At 43.9% G+C, this 15,211-nt stretch overlaps 1 protein-coding gene across 2 annotated transcripts in view; it reads left to right on the top strand.

The window, feature by feature from the left end:
- Positions 1-14,869, top strand: part of LOC133138791 (ataxin-7-like) — a 40,013-nt gene extending 25,144 nt beyond the window's left edge. Inside the window, exons 6-13 of one of the 2 annotated variants that reach the window (XM_061257827.1) lie at positions 2,834-2,987; positions 3,316-3,554; positions 3,866-3,948; positions 4,806-5,062; positions 7,077-7,242; positions 8,107-8,228; positions 9,725-10,553; positions 11,201-14,869. In XM_061257827.1, the coding sequence (XP_061113811.1) occupies positions 2,834-2,987; positions 3,316-3,554; positions 3,866-3,948; positions 4,806-5,062; positions 7,077-7,242; positions 8,107-8,228; positions 9,725-10,553; positions 11,201-11,218 (1,868 nt within the window). In that variant the 3' untranslated portion in view covers positions 11,219-14,869. Of the gene's footprint in view, positions 1-2,833; positions 2,988-3,315; positions 3,555-3,865; positions 3,949-4,805; positions 5,063-7,076; positions 7,243-8,106; positions 8,229-9,724; positions 10,938-11,200 lie in introns of those variants that run through there. The other variant, XM_061257826.1, reaches the window with a different exon arrangement.
- The last annotated feature ends 342 nt before the right edge of the window (positions 14,870-15,211 follow it).

Below are 15,211 nucleotides of genomic sequence, written 5' to 3'. Positions count from 1 at the left end.
AGTGCATGTTATTGTTCTGTATAATTGCTCCTTCAGGAATAGGTTGGCTTATTATGCAATAATACACTAGAAGTTGTGACATACCGTGAGATGTTGTCACTGCTGCGCTTATCCATGACATTCGGCCTTCCGCCTCAGCCATGCACAACACGAGGTCGGAAATAACTGTTAAAAATTTAACAGTAAATCATCCATTACAGCAGAATTAGGAGGGTATTTGAGTGTTTACTGAACTCATGCCCACAGATTCTGGATATCCTGTTATTTTTGCCGTTGTATTAGTAATAGACATAGGCCTACATATGCTGGAAAAATGATTCATCATGTTTTTCCATGTTTTAAATGAGCCTCAGACTATTGCTACCATTGCCAAGCGGTTCGGCGTAAACTACTCGAAAGAGTCCATCTTTTGAACGACCTTCCTCCCCTTCTCTGGCGATGCAGTCGGATCGCCCCGGATATTTCGGAGGTGTCGTTTCCCATGGGAAGAATTTTGTCTGTGGGCGTGTGCGTTTGCTGAGAAGCAGGAGGTCATCCGGCTGGTAAAATGTTCTTCTCACCTGCCATCAAATTCCCCTGGGTGGTCATTACTGTTGGTTCCCACAGGACGAGCGCCACCCCCTGCACAGCTTTGACCAACAGAGCTCAACAGAGCTGCCATTTTAGGAACGTTTCCTGCTGAAAGTGGATTTGTGCTAACTGGAAAAAATAATTTTGGTGCACCTCTACTAATTAGTGCCTTCCTAAATGTTTTGAATGGGGGCCTTGTGTGTTTGGAAATAAATGTTAGCGTAGAGCCCTGTTCCAATATGCTGAAATTGGTATAAATCTGCAGCGGTGTACTTAAGTTGCATTTTAGTCTTTCGTCCCAGTGAATATGATTTCAAGGGCACCAGGCTGCTGTGTTATAAAAGTGATGAGCAGTTGATCTATAATTGGAGCTTGAGATTTCCGCACAGGAGCCTCGGGGGGCCGGCAGGGGCTCCTGTGAGCCTGACGCTTCGCACTCGAACAACGCCTGCAGTGTCGTCCCTTATATACACGTGTGTGTTGGCATTAAGCATGATTGCAATGCAGTGGGATTGGGGGGGGCTTTTTACCGAAGGACTAATGATGAAAAAGGATGATCTACAAATTATTCACAATATGTTGCCGTTGTATACAGTACCTGGATCCTCCACGCGGGGGAGTCCTGGCTTGTGTTAAATTCTCTGGCATATGAGGTCTTGTGCTGCCACCTACTGTCCTGTCTCAGGGTTTTAAAGTTGTTGCTGTCGTAACTTTCAGCCATATTGCATGCTGTACAAATGTTATCTTTAGTCTCTAGTAATGTCCAGTTATGCTTGCTCACCTGTACAGAGAGTTGTTGAATATTCTCCCAGTAGGTTGTGATGGAATAATTCTACTCTGAATGTGACCTGCAGCTTGAAATGAGTATAAACACATTCTTTGACCAGGCATTGCTCTGAACCTCTGTAATGATGTTAAGTCCATTGTTGAATTTATTGCTTGTTGGTGGCTATGAAAATGAGTCCTTGGCAGGTCCTGTTAGCAAAACTATCCAAATTATCTCTCCAGGGTACAGTTGCACACACCTCCTGCCCATAAACGGTTTAGTTTAGAGGTGATGATCTGTGGAGGGTGTTGTGTGTGCATATTAAGTATGTTGATGGCACGTGCCAGTTATGGGGTATACGGAGCCCGATTGCTAAGCATAGAGTAGTCGTGGGAAGCAAGCACTAGATGATGAGACCTTTCTTGCCACATCCCTGAGCTAATCAGATGGACACGTGGGGCACAAATAAATCAATATATAGGGCGGCCTGTAGCGTAGTGGTTAAGGTAAATGACTGGGACACACAAGGTTGGTGGTTCTAATCCTGGTGTAGTCACAATAAGATCTGCACTTAACCCTGCATTGCTCCAGGGGAGGATTGTCTCCTGCTTAGTCTAATTAACTGTACGTCGCTCTGGATAAGAGCGTCTGCCAAATGCCAATAATGTAATGTAAAAATAAAGAAGTATATTGTGGTTGGCAGTTGGGCAGTACCATTCTAACTTGTGGGGGGGTGCAAAATTGATGCAGAAAAAGTCTTTACCTCACCAGGGCAGTTTGTTTATGAAAGGTTCCACAGCAACTTTGTTTGTGAGACATTATGTTTGCGTCTATGTAAATGTCAGACCAAACAAAAGCACAATTAGTGTCTGAAAGTTTGTCTTGCAAGCTGCCAGACATACTCTGTGCTGTTTATATGAAGAACATAGCTTTTTCCCCCACCTCATTTTCACACTGTATCCTATAATGGCACGAGTATATGAAATCAGATTTTCTTTGTGAAATAAATATGCGACCATGTGTTGTTACGATAGAAATAATACTGTTAACGAATGCAGCTCTGTGGATAGGAATGTAGTAATTGGTTCCCACACCACCCCTGGTGTGGCTTTTTGTTTATATGTAAGAATATCTAACTGGAGACCCAGAATTTATGATGGTTGTCTTTCCCGAATCGGCAGTGGGATTCAAAATGTGTGCAGCTGCAGCTGTGGACAGGACAGATTGCCATTCCAGATTAGGGTGGGAATTGGACACGCTCAGCCCCACATTGGGTGGCAAATTTCTAATAAATAAAAAAGGAAAATGAAGAAAATAACACATAAGAGGGTTAACCACGTGTTTTCAGTAACCTTATCTGACCAGGAAACTTTTGGGCCTGTGTACACGGGGGTCCCCAGGAGTGCACTTGAGAGCTCCTCCAAGGACTGAGAGTGACAGCGGACGTAGGTGTGACTGACAAATGTACCACCCCCCTCCTCCCCCCCCCCAAAACAGAGAGAAGACACGGCCCGTCCAGCAAGCTCCCGTCGGCTGCCTTCCCCCTGCCCACACTGGTCTCCCGCCGCAACGGCTCCACACCCCACGCCAAAACCCTCAAACCGGCCAAAGAGAAGCTGCCTGCACACCTCAGGGTGCTACACCACAAAATGTAAGCCACCCACCACCACCCTCCCTTGGCCTTAAAGGCGACCGTCTCAATTTAACTGAGCTCAGTGTTGAAACTCCCCCTCTAGGGGGGTTTGGGGGTAAATTGACATTTTTAATAATTGAATACATCAATCTGGCGTACTCTGAAGTGAAAATGGAAAGATTTGCTTAGATTAAACATATATTTTTTAAATACTCATTGTCATCAATGGTAGTTACGGGCCTGGCTGGAGGACAGAGCCAAAAGAGCAGAAATTGTACCGCTGTCCAAATACTTATGGACTGCACAGTACGTTCGTGTGAGTGTAATGGCGGCCTCTCCCCCCCAGCCTCTCTCCGGCAGTGAAAGTGGAGAAGATCCCTCTGAAGGCGCTGGACGGCCACTCCGCCTCGGCCCCGGCCGCCGTGACCTCCACTCTGAGGCCCAGCCTTAACTGCCCCTCCATACCAAAGGCCCCCCTCCTGCCCCCCGGCCACGTGCCCAACGGGAAAGCCCCCCTGTCCTCTCTGGAGAAGAGGCAGGATGACGGCTCCGGCAGCAGGAGACACCTGCACAAGAAGCTGTCGGGTAAGATGGCCGCCGCCCCAACGTGTATCATAAAAAAAGTTTGTCTGAACTCGGCTGTTATGAGAAGTTAAAATTGGGGAAACTTTGAGATATTATTTATTTGTCAAAAAGACAATAGCAGCCAAAAATGAGGAAGACTTGGGGTGAAATGTTTTAAAATACAGTCATTCCTATAGGTACATTTTTCCAATCTTGTTCCAGGTCCCTATCTGTTTTCCTGTCGCTTGTAATCAGTGGTGTTCAGGGGCTAGTTAGATGCAATTCAATTGTAATCCGAGTGGTTTGTAACTGATGGCTTTCCTTCGCTACAGAGCGTGAATTTAATGCAGATTTCCACTGTGGAGTGTTGGACCTGACGACACGGAAGCCATGCACAAGATCGCTAACATGCAAGGTGGGTGAGCCGGCCTGCTTCATACGCTGTGTGTAGGTGGATCCACGCTTATTTTTGTGTGTCATTGGTAACAAAATATATAATATTAAACTAGAGTGTGATTCCATCCATCCATCCATTATCTGAACCCGCTTATTCTGAACAGGGTCGCAGGGGAGTGTGATTCTATTTAAGAATAAAAATATCTAATTTACACCTGAATAAGCAGATAGAAGGGGTGTGGAACATTACATTATTGGCATTTGACAGACGCCCTTATCCAGAGCGACGTACAGTTGATTAGACTAAGCAGGAGCAATACAGGGTTAAGGGCCCAACGGCTGTGCAGATTTTATTGTGGCTACACCGGGATTCGAACCACCGACCCAGACATTTACCTTAACCACTACGCTACAGGCCGCCTACAGGAACCCCTTTGGCCAGTCAGAGTTTAGTCTAAAAGCTCTGCTGCTAGGCTTTTAACAAAAACCGTGAGGTGGGACCCCATATCACCCCTATTTTAACCTCTTCGCTAGTCGCCAGTATATTTTAGAATTGATTTCAAGATTTCACTCGTTACTTTTAAAGCACTTCATGGTCTGGCTCCTGACCTCAGTCAGGGCCCTCTTGGCTGCTCCTATAAGTCCAAGGTTGACTGGGCCAATGTGGGTGCAGGTTTAGGGATTGAGCCCAGCACTAAGACCCTTGACTCTACTTATGAACTCCAAAATTAGTTCAGTAGTTGAATCAGGTGTGGTAGTGCTGGGCTCTAGCAAAAACTCGCACCCACACCAGCTGTTTTCAGATACGATCGGACCCCCTGAGCTGAATGGATATTAGCTGATAAACTCACGCTGATGGGGCCGTTTCCTCCACAGACGCATTCCTTAACCCAGCGGAGGGCCGTCCTGGGGCGGAGGAAGCGATTCGACGTGCTGTTAGCGGAACACAAGAGCCGAGCGAGGGAGAAGGAGCTGCAGTGTAGCGCGGACCCCTCTCAGCAGGCCCCACCTCTCAGGGACACCACCCCCTCCCCCTCGCCCTCCCCCGTCCCCCACGGCAACAGCACCGCTGACACCAAGCCTTCCGCGCCAAGCAAGCCCAGACCTCACAATCACAATCCCTGTCTTCCGCGGTGAGTATTCCTCATCTTCTTCACTCTGTACAAGTCTTCTTCACCCCACACTAACTGACTCCAAAGGCAATCAAAAGACTAGAATCAAGACTAGATACTGAAAGCTTTCTTATACGTACCTGCTCTAATGAAGCGATTGAATACCCCCGAGTATTCAGAATTACATTACATTACATTCATGGCATTTGGCAGATGCTCTCATCCAGAACGAGGTACAGTTGATTAGACTAAGCAGGAGACGATCCTCCCCTGGAGCAATGCAGGGTTAAGGGCCATGCTCAGGAGCCCAACAGTTGTGCAGATCTTATTGTGGCTACACCAGGGATCAAACCACCGACCTTGCATGTCCCAGTCATGTATCTTTGCCACTATGCTACAGGCTGAGAAGCCAACCATCTAAGAAGCCAACCATCCACTTACTTTTGGTCCCCTAAAATGTATAAACTATGTATAAATCCCCTCAAATTACTGCACACGAATCTTCCTCACTGCCCTTTGGTTTTTCTCACAACAAAATACTCTTTGTTAATGCACACTAGTCTTCCCACGTAATTTTTGAATTCTAATACTTTTCCGTGCTCAACTGATCTTTCCTGGTGCAATTGAACCATCCAAGAGGACCAGAAAGTGGGGTTTGCACTTTTTGAGTGTATTTTCATTACAGTGAAACAATTATGTATTTGTTCAGTAGCCTCTCTTTCTTAATTGCACCATCAATCTCAAGGAACCTCAAGCAGTATTTCAAGTGAGGGTATTCAAAATATATATGTCTACATGCATATACGTATTAAATGTAATGGGTCAGGCCACTATTTCATCATGTGCTCAACAGGTTGTGTATTTTTGACTTGTATTTCATTTGTTCTGTTCCAGGGGTTTGTGCGGGCATATGAATGGTCAAACTAATTATACAGTCATGGCTAATTGTGATGTTTCAAAATAATTGGCTGACTGAATACGAGGAGTAAAGGGATGGAAAGTGAAAAGAGCGCACTAGTACAAGCATGTGTTTGAGTGAACACGTGTAATGCGGTCCATCTGGTTACAGTGTAGAATTTCTGCCGGACGTGTAGGGACCGTTCTATTATCGGGTGCCTGACATACCTTGTTAAAACATGCGTGTGCGAGAAACGCATGGATGGAAATGCCTCAAAGGAGGAAATGTAGCCTATTAGTGGGAGCTATATTTAACATCACTTCTAGTTTCATAGGAGCGCTGTTTTATCACCAATATACTGTTATATCTTTTTATTATTAATAAAAAAAGTGAGAGAGAGTCCGATTCCACTTCTGCTGGTCTTTTTTTTTGGTCGTTTTATTTGAACTGTGCAAACATTTTCTATTTTCCATGTGACATATTTTCGCAATTCCACTGCTCCAAACTATTTTAAGTAATAATAGTATTATAAGATTATATAATTCTGTTCATTGAGCTATCCTGTGCATTCAGTAATAATACAGTTTACTGAAGTATGTGTAGGTTAAATATTAAACTGTTCTCTTTAACGTGAGAACAACAGCTTCAAACAAAAAGTTACATCTCAAATTCAATTTCAAAATGCTGCCACATGTCTATGTTTAAAGAATAATTAGACCAAATTTACCATGTGTTGTTTGTAAACATTCCTGTCAAACTTCTGTTAATTGGCGGTAATTAGTTAAGAGTAGATGATTGAAGTGGTGGGGTCAGGAAAATGGCTTGACACTTGGCCAGAAAGCCTGCCTGGCTCTAGGTGTTGGATGACAGCAGTGAGAAAACAAGCAGAGACAAACTGGTGACCCTAGTATCTGCTTTGGATGATTCATACCTCTGCACCTCCTGTAAAGCAACCTACACCTCTACCATTTTGAATATGGATTTTAGATGCATTTATTTGGGAGATATTTAGTCATTTGTAAAAAAAAATGCATATCAGTGTGTTTTTTCCCCATACCTTAGACCAATCGTCGTATATGTTACCGTAATATGTTGCGGATGCAAACTAACTTTGTTTAACTCTCCTTTGAATCACAGACCGAACAGCTATCCCGCACACTTAGGGGGAAACGGTCACGCCCTTGTCCTGCTCCGAGACTCGCCTCTCCAGTCCGCTCCCCCCCCAGACGGGACCTCCCGTCTGTCCAGCGATGAAGGGGAGAACGAAGAGAGGGAGGAGGGCTCCCACCCTCGGCCTGCTGCTGTAAGTCTCTCCCCTGTCCTCTCCTGTGTCCTAACATATCGTTTGGGAGGTCCTCCCAGGACCTTAATAGCTTGAGTTGAAGCTTTGAATTTGGACATAATGTTTGGTGAGGTATGTGATTATCTCTGCCATACCATCCTGTAGTACCATCCTCCCATGTCAATCTGCTGAAGCTGATCAGGACTGGGCTTGTTTTGCATATACGCATATATGTATGCGTGTTTTCACTTTCAGCTGTCATATCAATGAAGCCAAGCAGGGCTATGTTTGATCAGTAATGTCAGCAGTCATCTAGCTAAAGCTAAGCAGGGCTAGGATTGGTTAGTACTGTCAGCAGCTATATGGATTAAGCTAAAATGGATTGGTACTATCAGAAATATTCTAGCTGAAGCTAAGCAGGGCTAGCATTGGCTAGTACTGTCAGCTGTCATCTGGCTGAAGCTTGGCTAATACTATCATCATTAATCGATCTAAAGCTAGGATTGGTTAGTACTGTCCACACTCAGCAGTTATATGGATTAACCTAAACTGGGTTAAGACTGATTAGCACTATCAGCAGTAATCCTGTTGAAGCTAAGCCGGGCTAGATTTGCTTAGTATTTGAATGAAAGACCTCCTGAGTTAGATGCTGGAAGATCTGTGAGTCAGCAGGGGGCACTCTTAGACTAGGGTTGGGACATTTTCAAATTTTCTCCACACGGTGATAATTTGTGTTTACGATTTCTCCAAATGCTGAAGCATTTTCTCTGGCTTTACACAGAGCTGCAGGACAGGAATGAGTGAATGGATATGGAGGAAGAGCACTAACAGCAGGCCCTGTGTTACTGTGACCTGTGTACTGAGATGTTTTGCGACTGTTCACAGTTTTGCACCTTTGGGAGCCGTCAGTTTGGGAGAAGCTGCTACACGTTCAGCCGACGGTGGGATCGGGTTCGAAATGCCCTCAGTGCCATGGTGGAAAAACACCTCAGCTCTCAGATGTGGAAGTGAGTCCCTGGCCGTAAAGCTCAGTCACCTTCGTACAGACTGAACCTGCTCATGTCATTTCCTGTGCAAGTATAGACATGAAAATTAAATGCATTTTAATTGTTAAAAAAAAATATGTGAAAAATGCTTTCTGACCGTTGCAACCATTGAAATGACTTTTGCCATTGAATGTTGGGATTCATAGCTTTCAAACCAATTTTTACTGTATTAGGATTGTAAAATGTAAAGCCCACTGTGCCAATTCATATTTAAAACAGGTAATACTGCTAATTTTGTGCTGTGAAGTGGTTGAATTTATCTCTGAGAACAAGTAGAAAGCTCTTGTCGAATTTTGGCCTTCAGTATTGCTCAGTCAAGGTACATTTTCACGTGACATCTTTTTGCCTTTGAGCACAATCTCCATGGCAACAGATGACTTGTCCTTGGCAGCCAGAGGCTGTTCAGAACAGAAGGCTGGCTTTTCCAAGTTAGCAGTATGTTATGGGCACTACATATTTTTTTTTTTTCTCCCCCTTACATGCTGAGATGGATCTAGCCAATCTCTATAGAAGTCTCAGGTCTTGTAGGAGCAAATTTAAAATATAGATTTTATTAAATTGAAAACCGACTGTGGTGAGATGTGTAATTATTAATGTATGTATAATTGCCATTGTAGGAGTCGAGCAAGATGTCTCGCATAATGGTTTTCTTCCCTTTGTAGGCAGTAATCACTGTAAAGCTAAGCTAGCCCAATTACAAAAGTCTAAAGAAATTCTAAAGCATTTGGGAAAATTGCTGCATCCTTACAAGGCAGTGTAGCGCCAGGCTGGGGAGGGCCTCAGCACCACATGGTGAACAGAAAGAGAAAACCAAACGGCTTGTAGCAGAAGAAGAAGTGAGAACAAACACAACTGAAGAACAAAAAGGCAAATCTGGCAACCCCAAATCTTCATAAGGGGGAATAAAGGATGATAAAGAAAACAACAATTGTACCAACCTGCAGCCCTGCTACGGTGTCCACAGACCAGCTCCCAAACCCCAACTACAACCCAGGCCTCTTGTAGCCCTCATAATGAGGTAATTGGCCACAGCTACAGTGATTGCAATGAATGACAGCTGTGGCCGTACCTACATGAAGGGCCGGTGCTGCCACCTGGTGGATTCCTCTTCTTTGCTCATTTCTACAGTCTCCAGCTTCACTGGTCCTGATACTTAAATATCAATTTGTGATATAAAAGAAAATTTTTTAATTAAAAAATCAGCTGTGCTACTGTTTGGTGCTGCATTGTTTGGCGCACCATGTAATGGTGACAATGAGCAGAATTCCATGATCTGAAACATGGCTTTCTGAAAACTTTTCTGGCTTTGTTATTTTCCATCAAGGCCTGGAAATGTAAATTCTCAAATTCAGTGTCGTCCCGAGGTTTTTGATGCCTGTGTGAACCTTGCTAGCTTGCGTGTGAAAAGTCTCACACAACACTGACCCTTCCTATCCGCCCGCTGCTTTCTCTTCCAGGAAAATCCCGCCCGCCTCGCAGAACTCCACGCCCCACAGGACGAACGGCAACTCCCCGGCCCCGCCCCACCACAGCAGCAGCGGTGGCGGGTTCCTCCCGCCGGCCCCCCCGCCGCTGCCCTCGTCCCCCTACTCTCAGTCCCTGGACAGCAGAGCCGTGCTCTCCTACGGGACCACCCTGAGCGCCAGGCATGACCGGCCCCCCTACAACAGCGCTCAGCCCAGGCAGGGCCCCTCCTGGCCCCAGGTCCCGTCTCTGGCCTCCAGCCGGCCAGGCCTGAAGACCAGGCCTGGAACGAAGCCCTTCAGGTCCAAGGAGGCCGCGCCCACCACCACCACCAACTCCACTGGCAGCCTGGGCGTGGCCAAGAAGAGGAAGAGCAGCTCGCCAACACACCCCACCGAATCGTCATCCTCCTCCTCCTCTTCCTCCGTCTCTCCAGTGCTGAGGAAGAACTGCGTTCTGAACTCCAGGGGCCCGGGGAGTGCCCGCCCGCCCTCGCTCGCGACCCCGCCGCACCATGGATCCGCCCTCGGAATCAGGCTCGACCAATCGGGGAGGGGCCCTCCGACGGGCAGCCCGGCCGAACCAATCAAGCGCATGAGCGTGGTGATGAACAGCAGCGACTCCACCCTCTCTCTGGGGCCCTTCGTGGCGCACGCGCCAGGCGGCGGCCTCGAGGGGAAGAGGCTCAAAGGGCCGGGGGCCCAGGGCCCCGGGAGGGCCCTCAAAATGGCCAAGCTCCCAGCGCTCAACAATGTCCACGGCAAGCATGGCCAAACCATCCCAGGGTCACAAGGGCTTCCCCATAATGCCTTTATACAACAGGTGGGCCTTCACACCCATTGTAACAGCTGTGTAGACACAACATGAAAAAGCATGTCATGTGGTCCTAATGCGAAACTGAGGAGTTAACCAGCCTGCAGTAGACTGTTTTCATACTCAATCAGTTTGTTGCTGAGCTAGCTAGCCAATCACAATAGCGATTCATTGATATCAATGAGCCTTAAAGCCACAGTCACTAAAACGTCCTGTTCTTGGTAAAGCTCATGAGAGGCGCTGGAGAATGGAGATCTAAAACTGGATAGAGATTGTTTCTGATACTTAAAACCGCACGTGTGGTCATCAGGCCCTAAAATAAAACACTATAACGGTGTTCAATGTGGGACCTTTAATTACCAACCCACTATAGGGGAATTTGGTATCGGTATCTTGGTGACAAACTTAAATTTTCATCGACCAGTTGTGCACTTTAGTGGACTGCCAGTCAGAAGTGAGCTCGAGATGAATGTCTTTTCAGCTCACACAGTGTGAGACCACCTGCTTAGAAATTATGTTTAGAAATAACAAATATTTAATCCAAAGGAAATGTTATTTTCCTGTTTCTGAATGAGTAAAAAGTACACGTTTACCTTAATGTACACTTGAAATGGAAGAAGAAAGGGTCTTTAACCTTTGCTCCTCATTTCCTCCAGCCCAAGGCACGTCCCTGACGGGGGGTTGTGTGGTTTCCCACAATTCCGAGCCAAATAACCACACGGGCTCTCCCCGCCGCTCCAAACCGGAGGAGGCCTTGCCTTGCTGTCCCATGATCCTCAGGGGCAGAGACCCGTCGGGACAGAGGCGGTAACCCCGCAGAATCCCCCAAACAAAGCCATTTGCTGCGGGCAGCTCGCTGTGACAACGGAGGCCGTACAGATGGGGTCATCGTTGCCCGTGTTGCGTGTTGCAGTTGACTGGATTGGCTGGCTGGTCTTCCTTTAGAAGGCAAATGTGTTGTGTGACCTCTCACTGCAGCTGTACGGTACAGACTACGGGGCCATGCAAAAATACGCACATACACACACACGCACGCACACACACTTTGGTGATGAAATGCTATCTTCCTTGTAGCACGGATGCAGAAGCAGGCAATCTGTGTTTTAGCAGGTCAGGTTCTGCTGAGCTAAGATTTTAAAGAGGTTCAACCATCACTTGAAGTCAAGCCTGGGAAAACTGTAGGTAGCTCAAACTAACAGTGATTACAACTAATTCCCCATTTTCTGCTGGGTTTTACGGTTTCATCTTTTTTTTTTTTTTATTGCTCAACTTCAACTATGGAACCGTGTCTGTTTGTCTATGAACACCAATCCGCACTTGAATAGGTTATTAGATCAAGTTATGAAGTTCAGCAGTTATCCGAACCAACTCCTGCTCAAAGGTTTCCTGACACTTGTGGTGTTTTAAGTGATTCTTTGTGATTATTTAAACAAGGGCATATATAGTTGTGGAAAATGAAAGCCATCAATCCAGAATTTTAGATTCCACTTCAGTTTCATGCCTTTGATAGTGATGAGTTGCAGTGCTCATTCCAGCAGACACACACACACACACACACACACACATACACATACACATACACAGTCACACTTGCTCACTTACACACACATACACAGGCACACCATAACACACACGCCCACACTCAGAGACACACACACACACAGCTCTGAAGACCAAACCTAACTATTGAAATAATAAACATAGGACCACGATTGCTGTTTTAATTCATGTCTGTTCTGAGAAAAACCACATCTTAGCTAGTTTTTACAAACTTGATCTAGCAGTGAATGTCAGGTCAGATATGCTAAATATGAACATACCTTTTTTAACTAGCTAAAAGTAATTGAAGGCCATTGACTTGTTATAGATTGTATCATCTGGAAACCAATGCCACCTTTTGTCAACTACAAGATATTACTGTGAATAGTATTGCCTAAACAGAACACTATTATGTACACAGATTATGCAAGTTTGTTTTGTTTCTCTTCCCTGCAGCTGGTATTGTGTGACTACTGTGCACAGGTCAGGAATACATGCAACTGTCCAGTTCAGCTTTACCATGTGTTTTTGCAATCCATCGAGAGCTAAATTCATACCTTTGATAAAGGTCAGCAAAGAATGCTGTGAAATAAACAATACAGGTCATGAGCTGAACTTGATGATAAAATAATGTTAGGTAAATAATATTATCTTGAATTAATTGCTCAGAGAAAAAAAGAAATTGCAGAGCTAATATATTACCATTAAAGATTTTTATCACAATTATTCACACCCTAATAATTATTTTAAAATCCGTCAACAATAAATCTGCATTGATAGGCTGCCTTTGACTGTTAATCTCATTCCTAAGGAACTGTATTATAGCCTCCTGTGTTCCCCTGGGGTATAAAAATGAGGTAACACATGTAGTCCATGGCAGCGTCCAAAATCAAATACTATCTTATCCTATTTAGGATGTCAAAATAGTATTAGTATGTCCGAAAACCATAGCCGCATAAAATGTCGTGCTAAAACCTGGATGTCAGATGTCAGGTGAAATATAGTGTGTGAACTCTGGACACTATGCTGGCACGAGTATCCCACAGTGCACTGCAATAGGTCACAAAATGGTGAATCATTTGCCAAGTAAGACCTAGAATTAAATGCTCTCCCATTTCCATGTGATGAGTTCAGCCTTAAGACGGTGTGTCTGGCTGTGAAAGCCGTAAAACTGACAGGCAAGCAAACGTCCTAGAAAGAAAAGGCTTAAGTCTTAATTAGTGACAGATGGGAAACAAGCCTGGGATAAGTACACCTCTTCTGCCACTTGAAAAATATTTTGAGGACTGCTGAATTTGAAACATTAATGGCAAACTCTTAAGGTGGAAGTTCAGCTACTGTATATTCAAGCTTCTCTTGCCATTCCTGTAGATTTCTCAACCCTAATGATGTCTGGCAGTCAATGTAGCCGCAACGAGTCAGATTTCTATCTATTCCTTTGGCTTTTTCTTCTGCGTATTACAAAATATTGAAGTATCCCTATTTCAGATGGCATATTTTGTTAAATGTACATATTTGAATATGTATTTTTGCACATGCATTTTTCTTATCCATTTTTCCTACAATTGATCAGTATGTATTTATTTACAAAATAAAATAATACTTTAAATTACTTTTAACTCAGTGGTTCACTGCCAAGCCAATAATGCAATACACCTATTAAAAAAAAAAAAAAAAAAAAACAGATGGGCAGTCTCAGGTCCTTTAAGGATGAAACATAGTCATGCAAGTGCAACCAAAACGCCTTTTAAATGGAGGCGGTCCGTGCACCATGTGTACGGCTGATTGGTCCTTTTAGACCAATGAAGTGAAGCCACGTCAAAGCAAAGAATGTTGAAGGCTGTCCCAGTCACTGGACTTGCTGACCTAGCCCATCTCTCCCATCCATACTTCTGGCCTGTTAACGTTTCATAAGGGCAACAAAACTTTTAAAGTTGTAGGGAGCAGGGAGATTATATTCCTAAAATACGAATAATTAATCTACAATACAGCTGCTTGCATCATGGTTGCCAAACCTTTGTGTTAAAACACTGCTTTTATTGCGAGTTTTACTTTTGCAGCCTTTACAATAATTGAACAAAGAAAGTGCCTGAGAATGCTTTGAGACTGTTTAATTGTAGCTTCTTATTTCCCCCCCCCCAAGACTTGAATGTTTTTAGGAGCTTGCTTTTCCCATGTCTGCTTCCGGGTCTTAACTGTAGAATAAAACAGTGTTAGCTAGTGTCGGTGACAAACTCCAGTGAAGAGGACCTGCTCTTGAAAAACTTAAGTGAATTTTTTTTTAAATTTGGGTCCTGGTTGATCTGTTAAATTGACTACTGTTGAATTGTAATTCAAGCCCCCACCCCCCTCCCCAAATGAAAATATTATGTACTGAACCTGTGTGTTCATATGACTGAACACCTGTTGGGTTGAACAACAGCCCACAATGGAAAGATTAATTTTACCTTTAACTTCAGTCTCGACAATTCTGCCAGTGTTTCGATGATAGAACTAAGCAGAGACTCTTCTTCTTCATTTAGCATTATGAATATGTAATGTGAATTTATGACAGAAAGCAGCTTGTAATGGAATTGTTTTAAATGCAAACTCCAGCTTATAATTGTGTATAGTTGATTTTTGTATACATAATCAAATGCATTTGATCAGCTGGACATGTGTTGGCTGCTATCTAATTCATGAACAAATGTCATAGGATAGAAATTTTAAATATTTAAAAAGAGATTGTATAGTATATTTGTTTTGTAACAGGTTTCTGTAAATAAATAAAAATATTTATACTGTTATTTATACATGGAAAAAAAAACCCATCTTGGCTGCTTTTTCTGAAATTGTGCTGAAAATGTTTGAACACTTTGGAATAAAATATCAATAGAATTCATATGAAATTTTTTACAAATAACATCCAGACATTGTGTTGAAATTTTGATGAGGTATGAACTTTTTAATTAATTTTCACAAGTGGATGTATTAATTTATTCTCACTGATTGAGCTGAATATCTGAATATCCCTTGATTTGCAGTTTTTTTTTCTTTTTCAATTGAGGACTTGTCCAGCTGTCTGAACATTTTTCTAAATAAGAGAATGAATGTACATTTTTTTTTAGGGTGAATTTTTCCTTTTGAAA

The sequence above is a fragment of the Conger conger genome, chromosome 10 (assembly GCF_963514075.1).
Source record: "Conger conger chromosome 10, fConCon1.1, whole genome shotgun sequence".
Lineage (NCBI taxonomy): Eukaryota > Metazoa > Chordata > Actinopteri > Anguilliformes > Congridae > Conger > Conger conger.
Note: the sequence above shows the minus strand (reverse complement) of the source record. Positions and strands in the feature narration are given on the sequence as shown.